At 35.4% G+C, this 26,680-nt stretch overlaps 2 protein-coding genes across 7 annotated transcripts in view; one reads left to right on the top strand and one right to left on the bottom strand.

The window, feature by feature from the left end:
* Nsmaf (neutral sphingomyelinase activation associated factor) overlaps positions 1-13,048 on the top strand; it is a 55,611-nt gene extending 42,563 nt beyond the window's left edge. For 3 of the 5 annotated variants that reach the window (XM_040293972.2, XM_005322979.5, XM_078017059.1), the window contains 12 exons: positions 867-909; positions 1,210-1,373; positions 3,117-3,225; positions 4,752-4,810; positions 7,055-7,122; positions 7,870-7,937; positions 8,303-8,426; positions 9,331-9,414; positions 10,343-10,493; positions 10,910-11,012; positions 11,137-11,246; positions 12,365-13,048. In XM_040293972.2, coding sequence (XP_040149906.1) covers positions 867-909; positions 1,210-1,373; positions 3,117-3,225; positions 4,752-4,810; positions 7,055-7,122; positions 7,870-7,937; positions 8,303-8,426; positions 9,331-9,414; positions 10,343-10,493; positions 10,910-11,012; positions 11,137-11,246; positions 12,365-12,459 — 1,178 coding nt within the window. In that variant the 3' untranslated portion in view covers positions 12,460-13,048. Of the gene's footprint in view, positions 1-865; positions 910-1,160; positions 1,374-3,116; positions 3,226-4,751; positions 4,811-7,054; positions 7,123-7,869; positions 7,938-8,302; positions 8,427-9,330; positions 9,415-10,342; positions 10,494-10,909; positions 11,013-11,136; positions 11,247-12,364 lie in introns of those variants that run through there. The other 2 variants (XM_005322980.4, XM_078017060.1) reach the window with 2 other exon arrangements.
* Positions 13,049-13,706: 658 nt separating this feature from the next.
* Sdcbp (syndecan binding protein) overlaps positions 13,707-26,680 on the bottom strand; it is a 31,941-nt gene continuing 18,967 nt past the window's right edge. Inside the window, exons 3-9 of one of the 2 annotated variants that reach the window (XM_078017061.1) lie at positions 24,225-24,303; positions 22,283-22,392; positions 19,864-20,025; positions 18,759-18,934; positions 17,113-17,284; positions 16,266-16,357; positions 13,707-14,833 (exon numbers count right to left, since the gene is read on the bottom strand). In XM_078017061.1, the coding sequence (XP_077873187.1) occupies positions 14,779-14,833; positions 16,266-16,357; positions 17,113-17,284; positions 18,759-18,934; positions 19,864-20,025; positions 22,283-22,392; positions 24,225-24,303 (846 nt within the window). In that variant the 3' untranslated portion in view covers positions 13,707-14,778. The remainder of the gene's footprint in view (positions 14,834-16,265; positions 16,358-17,112; positions 17,285-18,758; positions 18,935-19,863; positions 20,026-22,282; positions 22,393-24,224; positions 24,304-26,680) is intronic. The other variant, XM_078017062.1, reaches the window with a different exon arrangement.

Raw genomic sequence — 26,680 nt, 5'->3', positions numbered from 1 at the left:
ACAGAGTAACCAAAGACACAGGGCTTTAGCCTAAACAACAACTGCTGCACCATGGTCTCAGTGTTTCAGGACCCCTTGTGATTAACAAAACTGGTGGATGCTCAAGAGTCCCTTATGTAAAATGGTGTTGTGTTTGCATATAACCTACATACATCTTCCTGCATATTTAATTCACTTCTAGATTACTTATAACACCAAATACAATGTAAATGCTCTGTAAATAGCTGTTATACTGTATTGTTTAGAGAATAATGAAAGAAAAAACCTGTACCTGTTTCATATAGATGCAGTTCTTTTTTTCAAATATATGCAGTTGGTTGAATGAAAAGATGTGAAATCCACAGATACAGAGGGCTGACTGTACTCTCCATCCCATTTAAAAATTACTAAAAATTGGATAGAATGGTGACCTCAATTCTTATGAAAGGCCCCAGAGTTTCTTTTTAATTAAACAGAAAAAGAAAAAAATAGCGACAGTATACCTCCTCTTCAGCTTCTGTGCTGATCTGCCTCCACTTTTCTGGGCAGTAATAAAAAAATAAAACTAGAAATTCAGACCTCATTGCTCATGGCAGTGCAGAGTCAGACCAATACTCTGACTCAAGCTTCCCTTAAGGAGAAAATAATGCTGACCAAGGTCCACTGAGATAACAAATCAACTAATCAGCCAATTCGATTTTTGTTCATCAACAGATAATAATTCTAGTTAATATTTACTCAGTTTATAGTAGTATGTTTTGCAAAGTGGAAAATCAATGTCTTTGAATATAGTTTTAAATTGTTAGGTTGGTTGTTTAGATTCTGAACAGGGTGAATATGATACCTAAATAGTGCAGCTTTCAATAGTGTTTACATCTCTCTTTCAGTATTTCATCCCCTGACCTATGAAGGAGGCGTTGACTTGAACAGGTACTTAAATATCTGTAAAGCATTTCTATCTGAGTTATAAAATATCTCTATCTGAATTACTAATGTAGTTATTTGAGTGTTAAGATGTGGAAATTTTAAAATAAATTCTATCTTGTCTTCCCATTATATTAATTATAAAATAATCTAAAAGTCTGTAATGAGGCTTAGGTAGTCCTGGCCCATAGTTGCTATTATTATTTGAGGGTTAATCTCTCCTGTTGATCTACATTATTTGAAACATGTGCTTTCAGGGAACTTGAACCTGGTGGTTTACTGCATTATTTGTGTTCTGTCCTAAAGCATTGAGGATCCTGATGAGAAAGTAGCCATGCTAACCCAAATCTTGGAATTTGGGCAGACACCAAAACAACTGTTTGTGACACCACATCCTCGAAGGATCACCCCCAAGTTTAAAAGTTTGTCCCAGACCTCCAGTTATAATGCTCCTATAGTAGATTCCCCAGGTAAGTTTTATAAAAAGAACGTGAGCACCTTCTGTTTCTCCTTTCTGTTTGAGATGTTTCTGAAGATTCTAAAGAGGAGGTGAACTGCTTAGAGATGTTTCTCAGGGGCTGGAGGTGCAGCTCAGTGGTAGAGCATTTGCTCAGCATGAAAGGCCTTGGTTTAATCCTCAGTACTGAGAGGAAGAGGGAGAAGGAGATGTTTTTCTTCTCTCCTGTTTTTTTGTTTTGCTTTGTTTTTAACTGTTAACTTTGAGATAAACACTTTTGTTTTCTGGTACTTTGAGTGAGACTTGGCTGTATTTTGTGCTGTGGGTCCCTTTCTTTTCTGTTTTACAAGTTAGGGTTTAGTGCTGAGCAATTCATGTATCTTAATATATATATATATATATATATATATATATATATATATATATATATATATATACATATATATATTAGTATATAGTTGTAGATGTACACAACACCTTTATATTGGTTTTTGTACATATTTATATATTTTTATTATTATATTATGCTTCTATATTTATATATATAATGTATATTTTATATAAATATATATATTATTTTAGTTGTAGATGGACACAATATCTTTGTTTATTTTTTATGTGGTGCTGGGATCAAACCCAGTGCCTCTTGCATGCTAGGCAAGAGCTCTACCACTGAGCCATAACCCCAGCCCAGTTCACATATTCATACTTAGAACCCAGACCCTGGCTGCTGTAGCAGTCACTGTCCACCTTGCTCTTTCGCCAAAATGGCTTCCTCCATCTCCAATTCTTTACCAAACCTACATACAAACCTTAAATTCAAACTGTTCTGTTTTCTTCCTTTTTTCTTATTTAACTTTTGACAAACAGTTACAGAATATTCTATCCAGATGCTAGGTGCTAAAATGAACTTGACCCATTTTTCACACTTGATATTTGGAAAGGAAGGAACCACCACTGTACCTTTACTCAGTTATGTGTTTTTTTATCTGATATCAGAGAACCTCAGCCTATAGCCCCAAAGGAAGAGCTAGCTGTGTGGCACCATATGGCACCTTGGCAGCAAATTCACTGCATATCTTTTTATCCCCAATTCTGTCTATCCCGAGCAAATCCAGGCTTTTCAGGCTCATGGTCTCAAGCCTGGAGGAACAGCTTATAGAAGTTACTTGACCCAGGGGTAGCTCAGTGCACTTCTTTAAGACATACTGTATGTTTCACGAGGTTAAGTCATAAAAGACCATAGGATTATCTTGTGATGCTGTTTCATCCTGTGCTCTGCTAGGTCACCAGCTACAACTACAGTCATGTGATTGCTTTAAGTGCCAGCATTTCTTAAAGCAGAAGTGAAAGCATTTCTTTTACCCCATCTCTTGTATTGATTTCTTTCCTCCTCTTCCACTTCAAAAACAAAACGAAACTTTGGCATTCTTAGGCAGTGGCCAGGTTTTTGCAAAGATTGCTGATAAGGAAATGGTTATTCAGTCTTATATTTCCTGAAATTCATGAGTCGGTAGGCAAGTAAAAGCTTTGCAAACTTTGGGAATACTATAGTACTCAGATACCTCTTCATTTTTCTCTACATAATTTCTTTCCTCATCTAACATGGCCTAATATCTAACAAGTACATTTGACAGCAGTTACAATTTGGGGGGGTGTTTTGTTTTCTTGGTTGTTTAATTTGCATAGATAATAACACAAATAGGATGAAGTTGTCTGTCGGTAATTCAGTTGACTCAGCAATGATTTAATGTAGTCTCTCCAGGTGAAGAGTCTTTTGAAGATCTGACGGAAGAAAGCAAAACACTGGCCTGGAATAACATCACCAAACTGCAGTTACATGAGCAGTATAAAATCCACAAAGAGTAAGGATATCTCCATGCTTCTGTGTAGCCTATAGTTTTTGCAAAAGTTAAAACTTTCATAGGATTGAGCTGTTGTAAGCTGAGTTGGGGCGGGGTGGGGGGAGTTTTCTTTCAATGTTGTCTTGATTGCTTTTTATCCCCACCCCCTCCCCCCATGTCTACAGTGATCTGTCACCTAAAGTCAATGTAGCAAGTGAAAAGTTTGGCACAAAATGACATATGTTGGCCCCCTCGACTCATGCTGCCATTGCTGCCATCTGTCCTTCTATAACATGAGTTCAGTTCTGCAGACAAGAAATGGTCTTCTACCTCTCAGACTGAACACACCACCCCTATAATCATTGATGGTCTGACGATAACTATATTTCACTGCACAGTCGTGAAATGTTTTTTGCAAAAAAAAGTGGGATGCCACCCATTATGTGAATTTTTTATTATGATTATTATGCTGGTATTCCTTAAAATCCTGTCTTTGACACAGGATTAGGTTGCAAATATGTGTTAATGTGTGACCATGATTATATGGTGAAATACTGGGAGAAGCATGATCTTTCTTCCTGAAGTGTTGAGTTTACTGTTAATATGGGGGAAATGCATCTTTTAAAAATATGATAAATATTAGTATATACACAGAGAACATTGCAAAGATCACATGAAGTTTTTAAATCATACCTGTACTTCAAAGAAACTGGGCTTGCTTTGGATGCAGGGGAGATATGTGTGTTCCCTCTCCTCTCTGTAAAGAGTGTTCCTTGTCCTTCTGTAGGAAGGCTTGAGAAGCACTGACCTAGCCTGGCCAACTCGATTACAGGAGCCCAGGGTCCTGCTACATGGCCATCAACAGCCTGACAATTTCATGATTGCATATGCCATTGCTCATGGGTGGACCTGGACATGCTGTATGCCTGGCTTAAGGTGCATGACTCTAAACCAGAGTACAGCATTCTGAAAAGAAATAACTAGTTCTACCCTGTTCGTTATTTTAACGACGGTGTGTCTTTTCTCACCTTCTCCAAATAGCATGTATGTAGAAAGGGACCTTGTAATCCAGGACAACAAAGACATGAATAAACCCATAGTGTTCATTCATGTGATATTTAATGAATCTTGAATGTCCTCTAGGACATGCTAGAACCAGATAATTATGTCATGTTTGACAGACCAGATGCCAAAGAAATTGGATTTGGAAATGACACAAGTGAGGTGGTTATAAAAAGGAGGTTTAGTTATCTTGGTGATGGTCAAATAAGGTAGGATTGAAGGAAAAGCATTTTCCAGTTGTCATCAGAAGCACATTCAGCATTGACCCTGGCTATGTGGAAATCTAAGAGTGGGAATGTTTTCTGGCCACAAGGAATCAAAGCAAAGGCAGACATTGCCGAACTGTGATCTGTTAATGGCAGTTATATGCTAGACAGATCCAGCAGACAAAGTACAAAGAAAAAATTAAGTAACTAGGTAAAAGTTAAGGACTTGGAGCACAGCAGATGTCTGATAGTAATTTATAAAACTTTGTTTTTAAATAGGGCAGTCACGGGGATAGCGGTCTCATGCAATGGGTCTTCAGTCTTTACAACATCACAAGGTAAGTTTTCCTACCCAAAAAGAGGTTTAAGTTGACTCAGAGCATCTACATTTTTTATCTCCTGGTTGAGTACTTTACTTTCGAACACTGCCTCCCCATAAAATAGATTAGAGCAATTTGTTTGTAATATATTATGTAAAATGTCATTGTTATTTGCCAAACAGAAAGTAAAGTGCCTTTCTGTTGCTGATAAGGTTTCCCGGCATAAAGATATAGGCCAGAGTTTCTTACCCATGTCTGGTTGAGATCTTTACCACCTGCCATGGCAACATGTCGGGTCTGCTTGCTGGCTGTGCATGAACCCAGAGTGGGATGGCAGAGACTTCTCAAGAGCTGTGCCAGATGCATGTGCACTAGCATGTGCGGCGCAGCTTTTCTGTTTCATTTCTCAGTCTTGTCATGCAGGATTTCTCTCTCTGTCTGTGTCTCTCTCTCTCTCTCTCTCTCTCTCTCTCTCTCTCTCTCTCTCTCTCTCTCTATTGTAGGATTTAGCTTGAAATTGAATCCATGTATTGCTAATGTGACTGTATCATGTCAGAATTCTGAAAACCCCTGACATGATTACTTGATAAGATTTACAGCTGTGTTTCAACAATACATTAGAATTTGGCCATCTTGATCTTAAATAACAAAATGGATTTCTTGCTGTGCATTTCTTTGTTTCCCTGGTAGTCTGTGTAATTATATAATCAACCAAAGGGTGTCCTGTCCCACTTATGTTCAGAGCCTGAATTGGCACTCTGGGAAATATGGAGGTAAAAGGGGTAATGTTTCAGCTATTCTTCTTCAGTGATAAGAAAACCAATTCTGAAAAATTTACTAGGGTATTTTTAATGAGGCCACTTGTTCTTTATTAATAATAGATTATGTTTTTCATCCATTAACAAATGATATCCAGGGTGAGGATATAGCTCAGTTGGTAGAGTTCTTGCTTCACATGCACAAGGCCCTGGGTTCAATCCCCAGCACCACCAAAAAAAAAAAAAAAGAAATGATATCCAACTAAACACTTCTAGGTACATCAGTACTCTCAGTACTCCCAGATTCTGTTTTCATGCTTTATCATCTATAACATTTCATTACCTTCTCTCTAAATATAGTCTCAGATTTTATAAAACAGAATTTCCTACAAAACATGGAAAATATTGATACTGTAGAGCCTAGGGACCATCACATGCAGGACCCACACTGGCCACATCAGGGTCCTGAGATGGTGCTCTGGTAGAGGGAAGCAGTCCATGATTTGCCAGCATTTCCACCTGCTGAATTTGCCAACAGTAGCACTGGAGAGAAGGCTCTCTTCCTGAAGCCTGTGTTGTCAGCTGGTCTGTCTGGCATGGTTTGTTAAATTCTTCAGCTCACTGTACTTGCATGACCCTGTGAACCCTGGTTTTATAAAGAGTATCAGCCTTCAAATCTCAGGCTTATTAAGCATTATATCACTTCTTTATGAATTTGCCTAATAAAGCAAGAGTTTTTAAGGTTTGTTGTTGTTGTTGTTGTTTCTTATCATGTTTAAACTTTCATGATGTGTGGTACTGATTTGTATGCATTCTGGTGGTCACCCCAACTTTACAATTCTTCCTCAGCTATGCAGTATGTTTTGGTATGTGGGTATTCAGAGTTACAACCTGCGATCAGCTCTTAATGCAGGCTTTAACCTGATCATCTCTGGTACAGGAAACAAATCTGTTCAAAAACATCTTTATACTCCCGACTGGCTTAGGGTATTCTGTAGGATGTGCCAAATTAGCTTTGTTCAATAATTTGTGGTGAACATTCACAGCTGCCTAATAGGATCAAAAGCAAGGTTGGGAAGATTTATCAGCATTGAACATACCTCCCAAGGAAAAGTTCAAGCAGTAGTGTGTTCGTTCTTTTGTTTTCATTTTCAAGTTAATGCTGAAGAATGTCTTATTATTTTAATGTTAAGATCCCTGTCGCCTTCTCTTCAACTTTAGCTCGCCTCAGTTGCCAGGCTTTCTTGCCTGCGCCGTGCTGAAATGTCAACAGTGTACTATGTTTTACTGGTTTCTGGGATTTAAGTTGGTTTTCTCATCATGGAGTTCTAGACTGTAGAATCTTCATGTGGATGAGGCCTTAGGTCATCCAGCCCTGTCTACACCCACTCCCTTGGAATTACATACTCTTTGGCCTTCAGGAATAAGAAAGGCAGCCCTCATTGGCCACCTGTAGCGAGTAGGAAATCTTTCTTACATGTCTGCTTTCTCATTATTACCTTAGATTCCACCTTGAAGATGTTTTCTAAAGAATCCAAAATGCTTCAAAGAAGTATATCATTTTCAAATATGGTGAGTTCATTTTATCAGTTTTATGATGGAAATTCATGTAGTAGTTTGCTTTATACACACACATAATGACATTTAATCTCGATCAAACCAACTGAGTTTATTCCTGTGTGGCATCCACAGAATACCTTGGTTGGCTTCAATTTAAATTTTTTTTCAGGTTGTCTCTTTCTCCTACTATTGTGATTTCCTTTTCAGGCTAAAAGTCTTGAAAAAAGACTCAGTAGAATTTGCTTTACTAAATCTTTTATTTTTAACTGCCAGAGTAAATGTTTATGGGCTACTTATGTATTTCTGAATTGGTAGGATACCCAATGCAACAAGAACAGTTCTTCTAAAATTAGAACACATTTTTAATGTAAATTATCCAAAACATTTTGGAATTCCTTGAAGAATTTTGGAAGTTTTTCTCATTTACTTAAATGTATAATCTGGAGAGGACATTTTTGTTGTTGAGAATTATCCTGGCCTATATCATTCACCCTATATTTGCTCCAGAATGTTAACAGACTTCCTCTAGCCCAAGGCAGTGAGGGCCACCAGGGCCTGAGAGTCCTAGATCATAATACCCTTGACACATTGGACATTGGGAGGAATCCTTACATCTGGAATTGGCCACTTCAGAAAACCTGGTCATGAAGAGAGACTCCATAAAGAGAATTTGAGCATTTATTTTGGAAGGAACTTATTGACCATGTTAAGGATTTACTAATCACTTCATATTGTTAATTCAGATCATTTGTATTTCAGGCTTTATCGTCTTGTTTACTTTTACCAGGAGATGCCACTGTCATAAGCTCTTCTTGGGATAATAATGTGTATGTATCAGTGTACACTCCTTTGTAATTCTCCATGCAGAGTAGCAGGACCTTCCACTACCAGAACACTATGTTTCTAAAGAGAACAAATATTATAGATGAGGAAAATATCGAGTCTAAAAATTTCTCCACTGGAACCTGTTTTCTTCTATTTTAAGTGAGTGTAAAAACAAATGAGCCTGACTGAGAAATTTCTAGTTTTAAATTCAAATTTTGAATTCTGGTTTGATAACAATCAGAATAAGAAATTTGTAATTTTTTAGGCCTTAGTAAATAGTAGCATTGAATAATATGTTTTTTAAATATGTGTTTGAGTCTTAAAATTAAGATGGAACACTGTTTTAATACCTCTCATTATCTTTTAGCTATTTTTATTCCATAGCATTTGGAAGACGCCAGGACACATTGATGGGACATGATGATGCCGTTAGTAAGATCTGTTGGCATAATGACAGGCTATATTCTGCATCGTGGGACTCGACAGTGAAGGTTTATATGTGACTTTTATCTGAAATGTTTGGACATAAAAAAATTGAGACCGTTCAACTATCTGTTTTGAATATGTTCATCACTGCACTGTTTAACAAAGTATATAAATAAGGATGCTAAATATTATTGCCTTTTTAAAAAAATTTATGCACCTAATATATTAAGAAATTTACAGTGATTTCTGTATTGTGTATTCAACTGGTGGCTGAACAGTCTACTATTCATTAAAAGTTGTACAGAAAAAAAAAAGTATAGAGGTAGCCCCTCTTATCTAACCTGCCTGGAACTAGTAGTGATCAGTTAATCAGGAAATGTCAAGTTAAAGGGAACAATAATTAAAAGATATATTTAAAATCTAAAACATACAGATGCTTCATTTTCATTTACCATTCTTTTTAGGTAAGACTCCGCAAGCCTTTTTCTTTGGAATCCTACACAACATTCCCACAAAAATCACATCAGTGTTTATCTTAAGTTTTCAATTTATATTTATGTAAAAGAAAGCAAGACCCTTAAAGCCATTAGAATTCCCTCAGGAATTTTTCAGGAATTTTTTCCTATTTGATATGATTATTTGCCTGTACCTAATTTTAGTAAAATTTCAAACATTAATGACACTATACTGCTGCATTCATATTTCGTTATTCACAAAATACTTAGAGCACATAATTATAGCAGCAACTGACAGGGACAGACACAGGCACAGTCACCTGTAAACAAGCACGCGCTGATGGGGGGCCATGGGGGAAGTGCAGGCCCCAGGGAGGAGGAGCTGGACTGTAATCAGCTTAGATTCATCAGCAAGTATATTAAATGAAGTAAGTCAAGACAGTTTTTCCAAACAGGTGAAAATTATTTTATAGGTAAAGTTTAAAAATACCTCCTGTAATATGTTCCCCCCTAGGTGTGGTCTGGTGTTCCTGCAGAGATGCCAGGCACCAAAAAACACCAGTTTGACTTGTTGGCTGAGCTGGAACATGAAGTCAGTGTGAGTACCAGCAACAGAACTGCAGAAAGCTGAGGGTCCAGGGGTGGGTGGGGAGGCAGTTCCTGGTTATATTTGTGTGTATTAATTCATTGGCATTGTTGTATTTTGCTTATTGGAAATTATAGGATAACTCTTTTTCAAGTTAACTGTACATTTCTGAGTCTGCTTTCTTTTTCCTCCAATGTGCATCTTTCCACATTTTTCTGAGAATTAGCTTCTATACCTCTCGACTTCTAAAATATCAATTTCTGAGCCTCAAATTCTTTGGGGCAGCAAGCTGGGGCCTGTCAACCCAAGATGAGACCATGTCTTCTGACCTAGAAGGTAGATGGGACCCATCTGTTTAGGAGACACTCATCTCATAGTTGAGAACAGTTACCTGCCATTTAGGACGGCCAATTGTACACAGCCTGGTAGCAGAACCAAAAGGGATCTTAGTTCTTGCACATTGTTTTCATGGGTCTCAGTGCTGTACCTTAGTCTATAATAGTAGCACTGCCTTTCTCCTAAGACTGTTAATTGATATCTAATATTCATGGTCTTCAGAACAACTGAAGTTAAAAAATATTGAGTATGTAATTCAAGATGGTATGCCAGTGTAATTTTGTGGATCGAGTCTCCACTCCTTATAAATCCCTCAAATAGTCATGGATCAGCCTGAGACTATCAGTGTTAGGCTATTATTACAATTGCCCTTGCAATATTTTATTTTCATTTCTGCTTGTATTTGGCAGCATATGAGTAATTCTACTTCATTTTAAAATAAATTATCATTCAGTAGGATGCCGTTGAAATGCACTTGGATTAGCAACACCAGCACACTGTGTGACACTTTATATCTTTTGACCATATAATTGAATCAGCCTGGGAAAATGTAGCTAATGATCATTGTTCCAAATGGAATATGTATTCCTGTTTTCTTCTGTAGGTGGATACAATCAGTTTAAATGCTGCAAGCACACTGTTGGTTTCAGGCACCAAGGAAGGCACGGTGAATATTTGGGACCTTGCTACGGCCACCCTATTGCACCAGATTCCATGCCATTCAGGGACTGTTTATGATGCCGCTTTTAGCCCAGGTAGGTATTATCCTTTTTAATACAGGTTATATACCATGTATATTAAAATTCTGAAATGAATGGTAAAAATTTAAATGGAAAATACTATTTGCTAGAAAGAGTTTGCCTATAGCTAAGGCCAGGGTATGATATACACTATACCTGTGTCACTGGTGCCTATTAGAAAAGGATTGGATGTTTTTCTTAATTTCTCAACTTATTAGGGAAATTAATGTGTAAGATATAAATGAACTCACAGAGTTATCTCATCCCTGTGTCTTAGATAAAAACATTTCAAGGACAGTATAGTTATTGCTTAAACATAAGTTCAAGGGGAGCAATAGTGGATAGTAGGCCACTGGATTCAGAAGTTAAATTTCAGAATAAGCTAACCAGTAGTCTGAAGTCATCCCTCTGTATCTTATTTTGTGTTGCAGACAGTCGCCATGTCCTCAGCACAGGAGCAGATGGCTGTCTGAATGTAATAGATGTGCAGACAGGGATGCTCATCTCCTCCCTGACGTCAGACAAGCCCCAGAGGTACAGTTCCCAAGCAGACGATGAAGACATTTGCAAACACACAATCATTTCATTTGGGTGTTTGGTCAATGTAACCTACCCCTCCTTCATAATGACAGAATGATCATTTCCAAATCACTTGCAGGTGCTTTATCTGGGATGGAAATTCCGTTTTATCTGGAAGTCAGTCTGGTGAGCTGCTCGTTTGGGATCTCCTTGGAGCAAAAATCAGTGAGAGAATACAGGGCCACACAGGTAAGCAGTTACTGCACCTGTCCTGATCGTCACTTCTAAGACACTCAGCCCACCTCTTCCATCAGGGAACACATCTCAGGCAGAAAACACCCCACATGTTCATGCTCTGTATATCTCCCTGGTTGGCCTGTGATCCTCATCTCTTAGGTAGCTGAGGATTTGTTTAATTTTTTTGTAGTTGTAGATGGACAGAATGTCATTATTTATTTTTATGTGGTGCTAAGGATCGAACCCAGTGCCTCACAAATGCTAGGCAAGTGCTCTGCCACCAAGCTCCAGCTCCAGCCCAGGATTTGGTTTCATGCTGACAGATATTTAACTCCAAAAAGGAAATCTTAATGTTAACTTTCACATGGAGAATTAAAAACCATAGTAGAGTTATCTAATGTTTTTAAAGATAATATATAGTGAAGTTTTTAAGAAGCCAGAAATAATACAATTAAAATTTTAAAACTTAGGCTTCCTCCTTTTGCTGTCACACTGCTGACTCCTGTGTCCCAGGCCTCCTGGGAGGACATTCATCAGCATATGCTGTGTATGTACATCCTCTTTAATGAGAAGGTGTATGTGCCTAAAACTGTAGGATACATGAAGTGTAATATAGAACTATTCTGCTCTCTTTTTCCATCTGGTAGTATCATCTCTTGGAGATTCACTGTCATGTTTGTATAAACTTGCATGTTTTTCTCCTCATTGTTTGAAGGACTTAGTTTTTAATTCTAGTAGCTATTGACTTCCTGCTGTGATTTTCCCACTTTTATCCTCTCCTGTGCCCCAGTTTCATGATTATTTTTTATTAAATGTATATCTTAAAAATTACGCATTTTATTCCTACAGTAGTTCTAATTGACATTTGATCCCTTCCAATCCATTTCCTGAATAATTCCTGTTCTTTTGGCTTTAGATATACATTGAAATGGTTTCTTTTTTATTCCTCATAAGTTCTTTGTACCAAGCTTGTGCTTTAATTTATTACAAGGATTTTGTTAGAGAAAAAGACAAGTAGTACTTACTTTTCTTCTTTGTAAATGAATAGCAAGCAAAGAGTGAGCATTACAGTAGAGTGTATCTTTGGCTACCTCCTGGTCACCTTCCTACCTAATGTGTCTTCCTTTCAGGTGCTGTGACTTGCATATGGATGAATGAACAGTGTAGCAGCATCATCACAGGAGGGGAAGACAGACAAATTATGTTCTGGAAATTGCAGTATTAAGTGCCTTTTCCTCTCTTGAACATTAAATTCTATTTAAAGTATTTTTAAACAAAACTTTTAAAAGAACTGGTGAATGTGCAATGGTAGTAATTAGAAGTGTTACCACATGGAAAATTTGTGGTTTTAAACTTTCTAAATCATGGTGATTTCGTTTTTGAAAGCCATTAGTTGCCATCCACTAAGGCAGATAGAATTATGAGCGTTAGGGAGAAAATATTACATCCCAGTGTGATGATGGGTAGAAGACTGGGTTGGGTGGCAGAGAGAAGCCAAGAGATACTAAACTGGGTTGGGGAAACATCAGAAAGCACTCAACAGTTTAGAATTCCCCACAAAAAATGTGCAGTTATCGTCTGCTACTTCTGAGTCACTCTGTTTTGTCTTCCTGATCTATCAATTGCTGACACTGGGTTTTTACGAATGTGTTTCATGGAGTGGTTACTTTCTATGATGCTGTCCCCAGCTTCTAAGAACCTGGGAAAGGATTAGCAGTTCTTATAGCAGTAAGTTTACTGTGTATAGGAATGGTTTGTATTTCATTAAGCTATTAAATGCTCATCTTTTCTACATTAAAAATATTTTTCTGTAATGAGAGCAGTTTTCATTTTCTTACTTAAATTGATTATAAACACTAGTAGCTTTTACAAATCACAAGTATTGATCTTCTTAGAAAACACTAGTTTCAGAAGTCACAGAACTCTTCATATCACTGTCTTCAGACTCAAGTCCAGGCCAAACAGATAATCAAACTGGGAAATGTACTAAATTTCAAACATGGTAACCTATATAGCAATAGCACTGATTTTCTTTCAGGTTCAACTTCTGAACCACTATAATCATGATTTTAAATTTTCCACACTCTTTAGAAAGCACTGTCATATCCTATAGGAGTACAGCATAAGGAGAAAAATTGTTAATCAACCAAGGTAACAAATATCAAATTCACACACACACACACACACACGATTTGTGGTGTTGGTAGGGAGCATCAACAGCCTCATCAAGTTCCTGCTGTACAGCCTGAGTGCACAAGGCGAACCCGTCCCTCAGACTGCAAACTGGGGCAGGAGCTTCAACACTTACAGCCTTTCAGATCTGAGGGGTTCTCAACACTCCTGGATGTCAGCTGCTCATGGAGAGCAGTGCCCTGCCTTCCACAGTTGGAAGCAGATTTCACGTGCCCATCAAGGCCATGCACAAGTGTGACAACTGACAAAAGTTCCAAATGATGCAATAACAGACTAAAGTTTAACTTTATACATATTTATTTAAAACAGGATAGATATAAAGAAAAAAAGGATAAGTGTCACTGCCATTTTGTTTTCAGGAAGGAGTCAGGGGACAACAAATTATTAGGAAAACATTCTAAGAGCATTCTGAAGTAGCTAGGTTACATAAAATTAAGATTCAAATGCCAAAATTAAGTATTATCTTACTTAATCCACAAATGAAAAAAAGGAGTCCAAAGTTTATCCTGTTTAGCGTTAAGAATTTTTTACATTAAATATATAGCGATTTGTTTTTCAGAAAGTGATACTGGCAAATTTTAGAAGAAAGAAATTTCTATTATGCAATGACTAGAAAATCTCAAATACAGCTAAGCAGTTATGCCATAGCTCAGTAAGTACCATTAAACTGTTATGGGCTAGCGTACATTTCAGTTTAATATACAACTACATTTGGGGTTTTAGAAAGGCAGCAATAATTATATTTTGGCTTTTATTCTAGATGCTTAACACAGTTAAGGCGACAGTTCAAGCATTATTAAGTGAAGGTAGTTAAAATTTAATAACAATCATTATAATCTCTTGCAACCTACATACACTGTAATGCTTACATGGAATGAAATCAGTGTTACTTAATTGGTCACACACACACACACACACAATCAAAGGCAATCATCCTAAATATACTATGGTAACATGTTAATGTAAATACACCATACAACTAAAGAAACATGAACAGCACTATGCATTATCTAGAAGAAAAGTGACTGCTTCTCACACAACACTAAACTTGTATCAGTCATCCTAATCACAATGGCTTATAAAAGCATCAGGTTTCCAGTAGAGAAACTATTCTAGGAAAGTCAATAAATCTTTTGAAAGTTTCACATCTGTAAAACCAGGATAAGGCTACAACTATCTTGAAATCTGAAGAAAGTATCAGATGCAACAGTAAGGTTCCCAGCCATGATGTATAGAAAGGTCCTCATGCAGCATATGCTCCCTGGCTCCGGGAAAGCTTCATGTGCATAATGCAGAAGTTGCCGAAGAAGGAAACTGGAGAAGTTCAGCTGTGTTTACACTGTGCTGTGACTTAAACCTCAGGAATGGTGTGATCCATCAGGCTTTTCACGATGCTTGGCGCCATCCTACAAAAGAGTCACTTTCATTACACATGGAGCTTTTTTTTTTTTTTTAATGCTATGTTAAATTCAAGAAAACCCCAATTAAAATTGAGCTCCAATTATCATTAGATGAGGAAATTGGGAAAGTTCTTCCAAATGAGCTCAGATCTAAGTCTCTTGATAATTTTGTTGATGGAAAACAGCATGAAAGGCTATCTACCTTGGCTAGACAAATTGAGATGTAAGTAAGTCCTTGTAATGTTAAGGATGATGATTTTTAAAAAGATAAGGTCATAACAAGTTGGAGAGGAAGTGGGGAAGAAATAGTTTAAGAAAAAGAGCTCTAGGCAGGCTCAGTGGCACAAGCCTATAATCCCAGCAGCTCAGGAGGCTAAGACAGGAGGATCGCCAGCCTCAGCAAAAGCAAGGCAACTCAGTAAGGCCCTGTCTCTCAATAAAATACGTTGGGGTTGTGGCTCAGTGGTCCAATTGCCCTGAGGTCAATCTTCAGTATCCTACCCCCAACAAAAAAAGAAAGAGAACTCTAGAAAAATTAGTCTTGAAAGTAATTCTTCTCTAAGATAGGGAAGCTGTGCAGTCTACCCAGAACCACATAAAAATTTTCATTACACAGGTCATGTTAATGAATTTGTAAAATCTCATTTCCACATGCATGATAGAAATTCTGAAGTTGGCTTGGCAAAAACAGTTGTGATAGAAGCTCAGATCTGAAAAGTGCTAGTGAAAGTAGCCTTATTCAATTTTTTACACTGAGCTTCCTAATCCTGTCCCAAGGACGAATAGCAGAACCACACACCTCTACTTGAGATGCTAGAGAGAACAGTTACTCTGTAATTTTTGTATGCAGTACTGGGGACTGAATCCAGGGCCTTGCACATGCTAGGCAAGCACTCAACCTCTGAGCTACACTACCCGCTCCTTTTAAATTTTATTTTTGAGAAAGGGTCTCAGTCTCCTGGGTTGCTGAGACTGGCTTCTTAACTTGATTTTCCTGCCTCAGCTTCCATGTAGCTGGGATTGTAGGCATCACACCATGCCTGGCTGAAACTATTATTCTTAACATCCAATAAAAGAAAGAACTCACCACAACAAACCAACATAACTAGATTTCTACTGAGCAAAGGAACTATATATAGGCATAGTGCTACTGTAGTCATTTATACTACAAATTGAAAGCAAGTTACCTCTTTTTGAAAACCCTTTATTAGGCACTGTTAAAATTTATCAAGGGTACAGTGAATTTTAATTCATACTTGGGAAGTTGCAAGGGGCCTTACCTAACAGTTCCTCTGATTTAAGTAATATTTTCCAAATTTCTAAATAAATACCAAGGTCATCTTTAAGGTAAAAGAACCAAAGGTTTGGAAATTAAAATATGGTACTTGTATAAAGTCTCACATCTATATATGTTAAGCTGAAGAATTTGTGTACTTACCGTTTAATAATGTGCTCAAAGATAAAAGCAGGCATGATTGTGATGGTAACCACAGTTCCTGATGTTGACAGTATGTCTGCAATTTGAGAGTCCTGAAGAAAATACATAATGAAATTTCACTAGAACTTTATTTAATATTCTTGATAAAGAAATATATAATATACATTGTGTTGTGTTTTACTAGTATCTCCCAAATCCTGACCCTTGGTATTTCTAAACTTTTTAAGCTTTCCTTGCCAAGTTTAATTCTATACAACACAATTTTACAGCTGGTAACAAAATCAGTTAACTGAGCTGAACATACTGAATAAGAAAATCTTTTTATTATTTATAAATGAATATTTTTTCCATATATAATATAGTATCCTGTTAACTGTGTATTCTATAATTTATGAAATGAGGTCTTAAAACCTTTACAACTTAAAGATAGAAGATTTGTAGAAAGAGAAAAACTTTTTTTAAAAAAAGGTCCTAATATGGATGAAAATTATTACTCATTTCCTAAATTCTTGGATTGAAAAGGTGGCCAAACCAATCATTTAAATGTTGTCAAAATTTTCACTGCCCAAGTCTCAATTCAATTTTAACTCAAATAACTTCAGGGATCATCTAGTCCAACCCCTTCTGTACACAGGAAAGAAGATTCTAGGTAACATTTCAGAGAATTTTTGTAAACACAGCTATCTGGGTCCAGGCCAGACCACAGCCCCAGGTCCTACACCTTGCACCTCCCAAGTTTCTGTATTTTGGAGGTCAATATAAAACAGCACCACCTAAATGATCAAAGGAAAAAGAAGTCTGCTAAAATAAAACTGCAGCAGGAATACACAGAAGGACTATTCCTCACCTTCAAGCCAATGACATTCTGCCCATTGATTTCACAGATGTTATGTTCAGTGAGAAGACCATTTCTGGCTGCAGAACTATCTTTCACTATGGATGTTATTTTTCCATTTTTAAAAATAAAACCAACATGTCCAGTACTATCCTTGTGCATAGTAATTGTGCGTTCAAAGGGCCTGCAACAAAATGGACAATTTCAATTAAAATTTTATACTGATGGACCGTGATAGACATCATTATTCAAAGTACATGTATGAAGACACGAATTGGTGTCAACATACTTTATATACAACCAGATATGAAAAATTGTGCTGTATGCATGTAATAAGAATTGCAATGCATTCCACTGTCATTTATTTTTTAAAAAAATCAATAAAAAAATTTAATACTAAGGTAAACATTTAACAGAATTCATATAACCATAAATTCCATCCTATTGGATAGTTATAATAAATATTAAGTGTTTCCAGCAAAAAACTAATTATGGCTCTGATGTTGTACATGCACTGTAATTTGTGTAAAATGCTTTCAAAAATATCTTCATTATGATTTGGTTTATCTGAAGAAGGAAATCCTGACTACTATCAAAGACAAGTGAACAAAATGCTTCTTGCAGTTCAACAATAGCTTTTCCCTTTAAAATTCATAATACTTTTGCATTAGCAATGAGGCTTGAATTTTTTAACCTGAATCAAGAGCTAAAATTGAATTTTTCCTTTTATTAACTTTTACTATTTATTAAAGCCTACCTCTTAAGAAACATTAAAAAAATTTTAAAACCTTTTATAGTATTTCTCACATCTTAAGTTTGAAAATTTTATAGAAAAATGGGTGTTTTTGTTGTTGCTTTTTTTTGCTCTATTTTAGAAGACCTACAAAAGCAGTAAGATTTCCTCAAGCCTCATTTGGAAAAGAAGGCACACAGCTATATACACAGTCAGTGTGTGCTCTTAGAAGCTGTCATATCAGATATACTTGCTCACATCTCTAAAACCCTGCTATCATAAATCAACCTGTGCTTACATTATAAAATTCAAAAGTCACATCTTCCTGTTGGTAAAACTATGTTTAGATATACAGAAAAAATGACTTTCATCTATAAAAATGCTTACTAAATACCTAAAATATATTAGAAATTAGAAACAATTATAGAGAAAACAGAAGTTAAACTGAGATAAACAAAAATTCACAAATTTATTGTAACAATGTGATATAGCTCCACCCTTCACACTTGTGTGGACTGGCAAATAAGATAAAGGGAGGCTTAGTACCATGTGCTTAATATTTAAGAGTTATAACTGAACTAAGCACTACCAAATGTTTTATCCTCTTGACAACCAGAGCTTCATAATCACCTAAAAGGCCAGATGTGGTTTTCAAAACTCATAAACTTCTGGAGTTCTAAGTAGACTCCGACCCTCGTGACACCTATAAACTCTGAAATAAGGTGTATGATGCAAAATCAGAATTTTACTTTTAAAAAATCAAACTATGTAAGAAAAATCTGCACCAAACAACTTCAAGATCCTAAGGCTTAATCAATAACATTTGATTATTTTCTCCAACACTATATTTACAGAATCCTGAAAGCCCAAAAAAAATGGAAAACTAGTCCTGAATTTCCATTTGAACTGTTTATCAACAGCTTACCTATCACGAATGGTCATAGTAATCTTCTCTCCAAAAGCCTGTTTGAGCACCTTGTGTGCTTTATCAGAGCTCCAGCCTGCACAGTTTTCACCATTGATCTGCAGCACCTGGTCCCCAAATCTCAGACCAACTAATGAGGCTGGAGAATTAGCCTGGACTAGCTGAACAAATATACCCTAAACAATAAGAAAATAAGTGGTCATGATTTGAAAGTGCTGGTTAGAAATCTCCCATCAAAACCAAGAAAAAGGAAAACAAGAAAAGAAAAACTATGAGTATGTGCCATGTTAACTCCTTTAAATCAAGCACACTGACAGGTCTTCAATGAGCTATGAGCATGAAGAAATCAAATACCCTCAACCCTCTGGATTTTCAGGCAGGAATGGGGTTTCCTGCCAAGGTTAGCCTTATTTTTGTATGTGCAAAAGCTGGATTTATCAAGCTGATGAGACTTAAGACTGACACTAAATCCAATAAAGTAATGGCCAAAACTATAAATCAGGATAAAGACCCAACATGTCTAACAAATTCTAAAATGTTCCTCAGAAAGTAACCCTGTTTCATGTCTTCAGTATGGTGAGAAATAATTGTTTTATTACTATTTTATTAAAATAGTGATTGCCCTATAATTAGAAACATGCTCAGAAAATGACCTATTAAATTTGAATTTCAAGGGCAGAAATAACAAACCTGCAAAATCATCTCACATCATCATTTACTTTAAAAATGTTTTTTAAAAAATGAATGTATGTTGATTCTCACAGATCAGTTTTTTTCTTAACTTTCATATATGTCACCCTATTTCAATCCCAGAATGTTCTTCTATCATGTTATACATTCATAACATAGTTTAATAGTTTATAATAAGTAGTCTGGTGAGTACTAAGAAAAAAAAAAACATCATTCAAAGTAATATTCTTGCAAGTTCCTAGTCTGCCTTCTCAAAATAGGGCATCTCCAATTAAACAAGTTAATATTTATAATATTTTCAGTTATAGATGCCTCATTACAACTAAAACATTTCTATTTCAAATTATTTTAATATTAATCACTTAATATTTTATAAGCTATTTAGATAAACTAAAATAGATATTAAAGTACTTACATTATCTATTGATTTAAGCCTAAGCCCAATTTTTCCATCTTGATTCTTACACAAAATGACTTCACGAATCCCTTGCTTAATCTCTGCTCTACGAATTCCAACATCATTACCCGTTACAGGAGCCACCATATAATTCATACTGGAAGGTCTTGCTACCAACTGCTGACAAAAACATATAGAATGTATCAATATTTAGAAACAATGTCCTGAAAAAAAATTAAAATACCTGGAAAGTAACTCAGTTGTGCTTTTCCAAAAATTAATCCATAAATAATTTCTTTCAGATAAAGTCTGACTTCTGCAAAAAATGACACTAGTATTTACTTACTAATTCCCTTTTTTGTGCCTTTTCAAATTCACTGGCACTTATTTCATGCATACCATCATTTGCTGCATACTGACATTTAACTCAACAACAGACCACCAATGAAAATACTCTCATAAGTTATGGCCTATTGATTACATGGCCATCTCAGTTTGTGCAAGTACACTCCACATCTTCACAATGATGAAATCAACTAACAAATCATTTCTTAGAATGTATCCCTCTCAAAAAGCAACTCTATTTTTATTTGTCTTCATTTCAAATATATTTTCCTCAAACTTAAAGGCCATGCTATGCTTCTGAGAGATATTTTTCTGAAGGTATTTTTATGGGGAAGCCACTTCATTTTTATCAGAGGTACCTGGTTGATTTTTACATAATCTAGAGTTAAGAATGATTTTTATATTTTTAAAAGTTGTAAACAAGCTGGGCACAGTGGCGCACACCTGTAATCCCAGCAGTCCCAGCAGCTCGGAAGACTGAGACAGGAGGATTGAGTTCAAAGCCAGCCTCCGTAAGAGCAAGGTGCTAAGCAACTGAGACCCTGACTCTAAATAAAATACAAAATACGTGACAGGTCATAAGTGATTATTAAAGACTAAGATGATTATGGGACACTTTATGGAAAAAAAACTTTGCTGAATCTTGGTTTTATGAAGGTGAACTGCACCTTTTAAGAATAAAATATAACGTCGTTATTGTCATATAAAGTTCAAATATTTCTACAAGTATGTGAATATACCCTGGTATTAAGCTACTGTCAAAAAGCTCCAAATGCACTCTTCTATTCTTTATTTGGTGGTGCTGGGGCCTGAATTGTTGAAGTTACATTTTCCTTTATCAGAATGTTTTAGGTTCTCTTTCATCACATGAGGCCCTAGAGATTGGAGGGAAAAGTGCCTATTTTCTGTTTGCTTTTGATTTTTATCAGCACTGCCTGAGCATGGCCCTTAACCTACACAGCTATTTCCAGTATCTATCTATTACTGTCACTCAGAACCAGCCTCATTTCAACCCTTCAGAAGGCATGATACTTCAGCAGGGTTCTCTCTTCTAAGATCTGATTCTAGCTCTGTGGAGTTCTCTGCCTAAGCTTCTGTTTATTCCAACTTCTTCCCTATGTTACTCAGTCCTGAGAGAAGTAGCTAACTTTTTGCAGTTACACCTATATTCAATTTTTGCTTTTTCAATTCTTCATTTCTTAAATTATCTCTGATAAAAACTTACTACAATTTATTTTCACAACTGGACCCTGACTAACACAAGCAAGTTTTCAATAAATATTTGCTAAATAAATGCAAGGTACTATATTAAGCACCAGGGTTATGACATGGATTCTGTCATGATCTTTTTACTATATTTATAACCACCAGATATGTTGAAGCCCAGAATCTGGGGCCTAATTATATGGAGTTTGGGATTGTATAGGACTATTAAGAGATTATGAGCAAAGAAATATGATAGATGTGTACTTCAGATTAATTGACCTAACAGCATCTTAATATTGTTTGAAATAAGAAGTTACTACAGGAAATGTAAGATATTACTGTAATAGTCTAGTTTAGAAGTCCAGAAACCCTGAATGTGGTTATAGGAGAACTGGAATGGATAAAATGAGCACAAGAAATATGAGAGACAGAATCTAGGTTTCAGTATCTGAATAAATGCAGAAGACAAAGAACTAGTAAAAAGCATCTGAATTTTTTTTATTTATTTTAATTGTATTTTATTTACTTATTTTTAATTAGACATAATACCTTTATTTTGTTTATTTTTATGTGGTGCCAAGGATCGAACCCAGGGCCTCGCATGTGCTAGGTGAGCACAGAGTCTACGCTGAACTACATCCCCATCCTCAAGCATGAATTTTTTTCCAAACATCTGAATTTTTAAGTCCTAATAAATCCAAACAGTGGTAACAGCACAATAGGAAACAGATAATGCAAAAAGTAATATCCACAAGGAAGTGTAAAATTTAAGAGACTTGGTCAATGCTTAAAAGTTATAAATTTGTGAGTTAATTACAAAAAGGAGAGCTTAAATCTATGTATAAAATTATGACACAAAATTCAAAATTAATTATACTATACATACCCCCTGAAATGATGCTCCAGGGACCATGGCCATATTTGCACATATTTCTTCATCATTTAAACTCAGGCCCATGTATTGGGAGAGCTCCGGATACAGTTTAGGATAGAGATCTAATATAAACAGAAGAATGAATAAAGGAAGGAAAAGGCACTGAAAGAATACTCAAAATTAAAACTACCATTTACACAGGACTTCTACCTGTATTTAAAAAATGATATTTAAGTTAGAAAATCTAGAATATAAAGTAGCAATTTGGAGGGGGAATTCCCTATCTTTGTGATTCAAAATGAAAAATATAAAAAATGTTAAGATAAAAGTCATAAAATATGAATACATCTGAACTGAATCAATCTTCGATTTCTAAGACAGTTATCCCTTAGTATCCATGGGGGATTGGTTTCAGGACCCAGCACAGAAAACCAAATGTGTAGATCCTCAAGTTTCTCATATAAAATGGTATAATATTTACATATAACCTATGCATATCCTCTCATATACTTTAAATCACCACTAGATTACTTGTATTAGGTTAATATAATGCAATGCTACATAAATAGTTACTGATTATATTAGAGAATAATGACAAGAAAATAATTTTGTACATGTTCAGTACATATAATTTTTACTTTTTATTATTTATTTTTAGTACTGGAGATTGAACCCAGAGTCACTTTGTCACTGGGCAATGTCCCTAGTCCTTTTTATTTTTTTGACACAGGGCCTTGCTAAGTTGCTGAGTCTGGCCCTGAATATACTTGCAGTCCTCCTGTCTCAGCCTCCCAAGTTGCTGGGATTATAAGCATGCACAACTGGCAATTCTATTTTCAATGTGTGGCTGAATAAATTTGTGGATACAAAACCCAAGGATACAGAGGACTGACTACTCAAGAGTAAAAACAATTTTTCCAAATACATTATATTCCCTTTTCTGTTTCTAAAACCTATTTCATTAGGAATTGTATAAGGGTATGGCTGATTTCTCCAATTCAGAAATGATCAAAATGTCTATTGTCAAGCCAGCTACTCTGTGACTCATTCACTAAACATGGCTATGGAATGAGTCTTCTTAACTGACAACACTAAGAAAGAAAATTCAAAGTGTCCCATATCATTTTAAGAATGTTAATCACATTCCAATGAAATCCTAGAAACGGTATTTTTTTTAAATATTTATTTTTTAGTTGAACATGCTACCTTTATTTATTTATTTTTATGTGGCGCTAAGGATCAAACTCAGGGTCTTGCACATGCTAGGCAAGCACTCTACTGCTGAGCCACAACTCCAGCCCCTAGAAACAGTATTTTTAGATTAATAATATTAAAAGTTTTTAGTAGTTGTGTACTATTTTCAAAAGCACTTTTTAAAATGATCTATTTGTAACTTAAAATGGATTCTAAAGTAAAAATGTTATAAATAGCTAAAAAACAAGATGACAGTACACAAAGAACTTATATAACATTGGATTTGCATCTTAAGTCCTCTTATTTAGAGACTCTGTCCTGAATCCCTCTAAAATGTGAAGGAAAATAAGACGGGATATGGAGATTTAAAATACTTCTGAATCTGTGAAATATTCCAAAATGTAGGTAGCTGGAAATTTTATAAGTTCCCCTAGCAAAAACAGGAGACGGTTGATGAAGTTCAAGAGCAGCAGTGAAGAAAACCATAGTTCCCATGTAAGGTTTTTTCATAAATTAATCTTATTAGAGACTTATGAGTCACACTAAAATCAGTTTACTTAAGTCATAAAACAAATCTTCAGAGTCACAGTTTATTCTCTTAATTAGATAAAGGGCTATTTTTTAATAAATATTTTTATTTCTACTAGAACTTTAACCACCAATTTTATACAGTCTATCCAAAAAGAAAAAAAAATGAATCTTGGATTACACTTAACAAGTATTTCTGTGCTGAAAGAATAAACCCAAAGTATAAACCTACTTCCATCTTGACAGATGGGAGCAGAAGCTTCTGACAAAATTGCTGGGTTGGCAGGGTTTGCAGAAAAGGCAGTTTGAGCCTGAAAAAGAAAAGAAGAAAATTCTAGTACCACATCATAAATTCTTACTTAACATTCTTAATTTATTTAATCCAGTACTTCCAAAAAGAAACTAAAATCTTAAGTTTTTAAGTAAATTTCATTTCAAACATTTCAGCAATAAATTTTTTCAAAGGAAATCTGAATCAAGAACATATTTCATACTCTGAATATTTTAAGGTTATCATAAACATTGAATATGCATCATTTTACATCTATTTCTGAGTCTCACCACCCCAGTACTAAGATTGAATACAGGGCCTCATACATACAAGGCAAATGCACTACCAATGAAGAACCTCCCCAGCACTTTATTTTTTGAGACAGGATCTAAGATGTCCAGTCTGGAAAGTAAGATCCTTCTGCCTTAGCTTCCCAAGTATCTGGAATCATAGTTGCTCACTATCACCCCTGGCTACTCTACATTTCTTGATAACAAAGTACTTCATAGTGTTCACCAAATTAATTAATAAATTACTATTTTCAAAAAGTAATCCAAAATGGATGACAAACCATTTTACATTTTTATCATTCTTTCACTAATTAGTCCAAATAAAATCATTTAAATTATCTGCATAAGGTAAAAAAGCTCTATCATATTCATATAAGTCACATATCAAAAAACAACTAAAATTTTCATATTATGTTTCTAATATTTATTTATTCTACCACTTTAGTATGTCTCACTGAAATAATCTATACTTAGCAAGTATAGGAATGCCTAAAACATACTTTATTACTAACATAAAAGAATGATGTTAAAAACACTCACAGAATTATTTTCACTAAACAGATATTTATCCATGCTACTCATGCTCAAATATGCTGTCTCAGGGATTCATAGCCTATGTCATAAGTACAAAGTACATTCCACAGACAGAAGTACTTTGTCCTTTACAGAAAGAACTTTCTCTGCAATAATCATGTCATTTAGAGTTTGGCAATAAGTTGTATGACCAATCTAATTATCCCTTACTATTTAGCTCAAAATGTGTCAAAATAAGAAATGAAGTTTATACTATCTCAACCCAGATGTGCAATCAATGCCAAAAGTAGTCTCAAGGTGCTAAGAGAGATGGAACTGTAAGTAAGTACAGTCAATCAATGCTTTGAATGGTACTAAATTCATCTGAATTGTGATTGTTCTCATATATTGTACTTAGATAACTGAGTCATCCTATAGTATGTTTTACAATTTATTACACATTCTAAATTGAAACAAAATGCAGCATGAAAATCTTTTACTTATAACAATTCACAAATTCAAAGTGAATTCTTAAAGTTCTTTTACCAACTTTCAACTAAAAGTAGCCAAGTAGCCATTTTCTTGAATCATCTGTAAGGAAATAAAAAATACTGCTCATTGCTAAAAAGAAATGAACTATCAAGCTGGGAAAAAAAAGACAGGGAAGAAACTTAAACATATATTACTAAGTGAAAGAAACCAATGTGAAAAGGCTAGATATTGCATTATGTCAACTATATGACATTCTGAAAAAGGCAAAACTGGGCAGAAAGTAAAAGGATTAGTTGTTGCTAAAGGTTGTAAAGAGGGATGAAGAAGCAGAACACAGATTTTCAGAGCAGTAAAACTATTCTGTATATGACAATGTCTTTATATACATGTCAAATCCCATAGAAAATGGCAGATAAAAAGAATTAACCCTAAAGTAAACTATGGAGTTTGGGTGATAATGGTAGAGATTCATCAACTGTTAAAAAATGTACCACTCAAGTGCACATGTCCAGAGTGACAGAGATTGCACACTTGTGGGAGCAAGGGATGTACTGTGCCATTTGTTCCACTTTGATGGGAACCTGAAACTGCTCGAATATATATAGTTTATGGATTTAGAAAATACTGCTTTTCTTTATACTATTTTTTATTCTTTCATTATTTTTTCTTAGCCAAAGAACACTTAAGAATTTATAGAAAGTTCTCTGCAAATAAAATTACTTAGTCATGTAATTTGTAGTAAAAATAAAACAAGGAAATAAAAACAGGAAATCATTAAATGTAGCAAATTATTTCAAACTTACCTTGAAACCTGAAAAAAAAAAAAAAACAGGGGTGCATGAGGGACAGTGCCCCAAGCAATTACTGCCAGGGCCTGCTCTTTTGTCATTTACAGAAAGCATGTAGAAAGAATCCATACTTGTGGAGTCTCTTCTGTCAAACCCTGCTCACCATTAACAGGAAATGAAAGCACTGGTTCTCTACATCCTTGTTTCTTAAAAGCTTAATTTTTTATAAGATGAGGAACCACAAGCTCCTGTTAGGATTTATACAATGTTGAAAGCCACAGCCTAATGGCTATTGTAAAGTAGTTTATAAAATATGAACTGCCAGTTCACTGCT

This window comes from Ictidomys tridecemlineatus, chromosome 7 (genome assembly GCF_052094955.1).
Source record: "Ictidomys tridecemlineatus isolate mIctTri1 chromosome 7, mIctTri1.hap1, whole genome shotgun sequence".
NCBI lineage: Eukaryota > Metazoa > Chordata > Mammalia > Rodentia > Sciuridae > Ictidomys > Ictidomys tridecemlineatus.
This window is presented reverse-complemented; position numbering and strand designations above follow the sequence as displayed.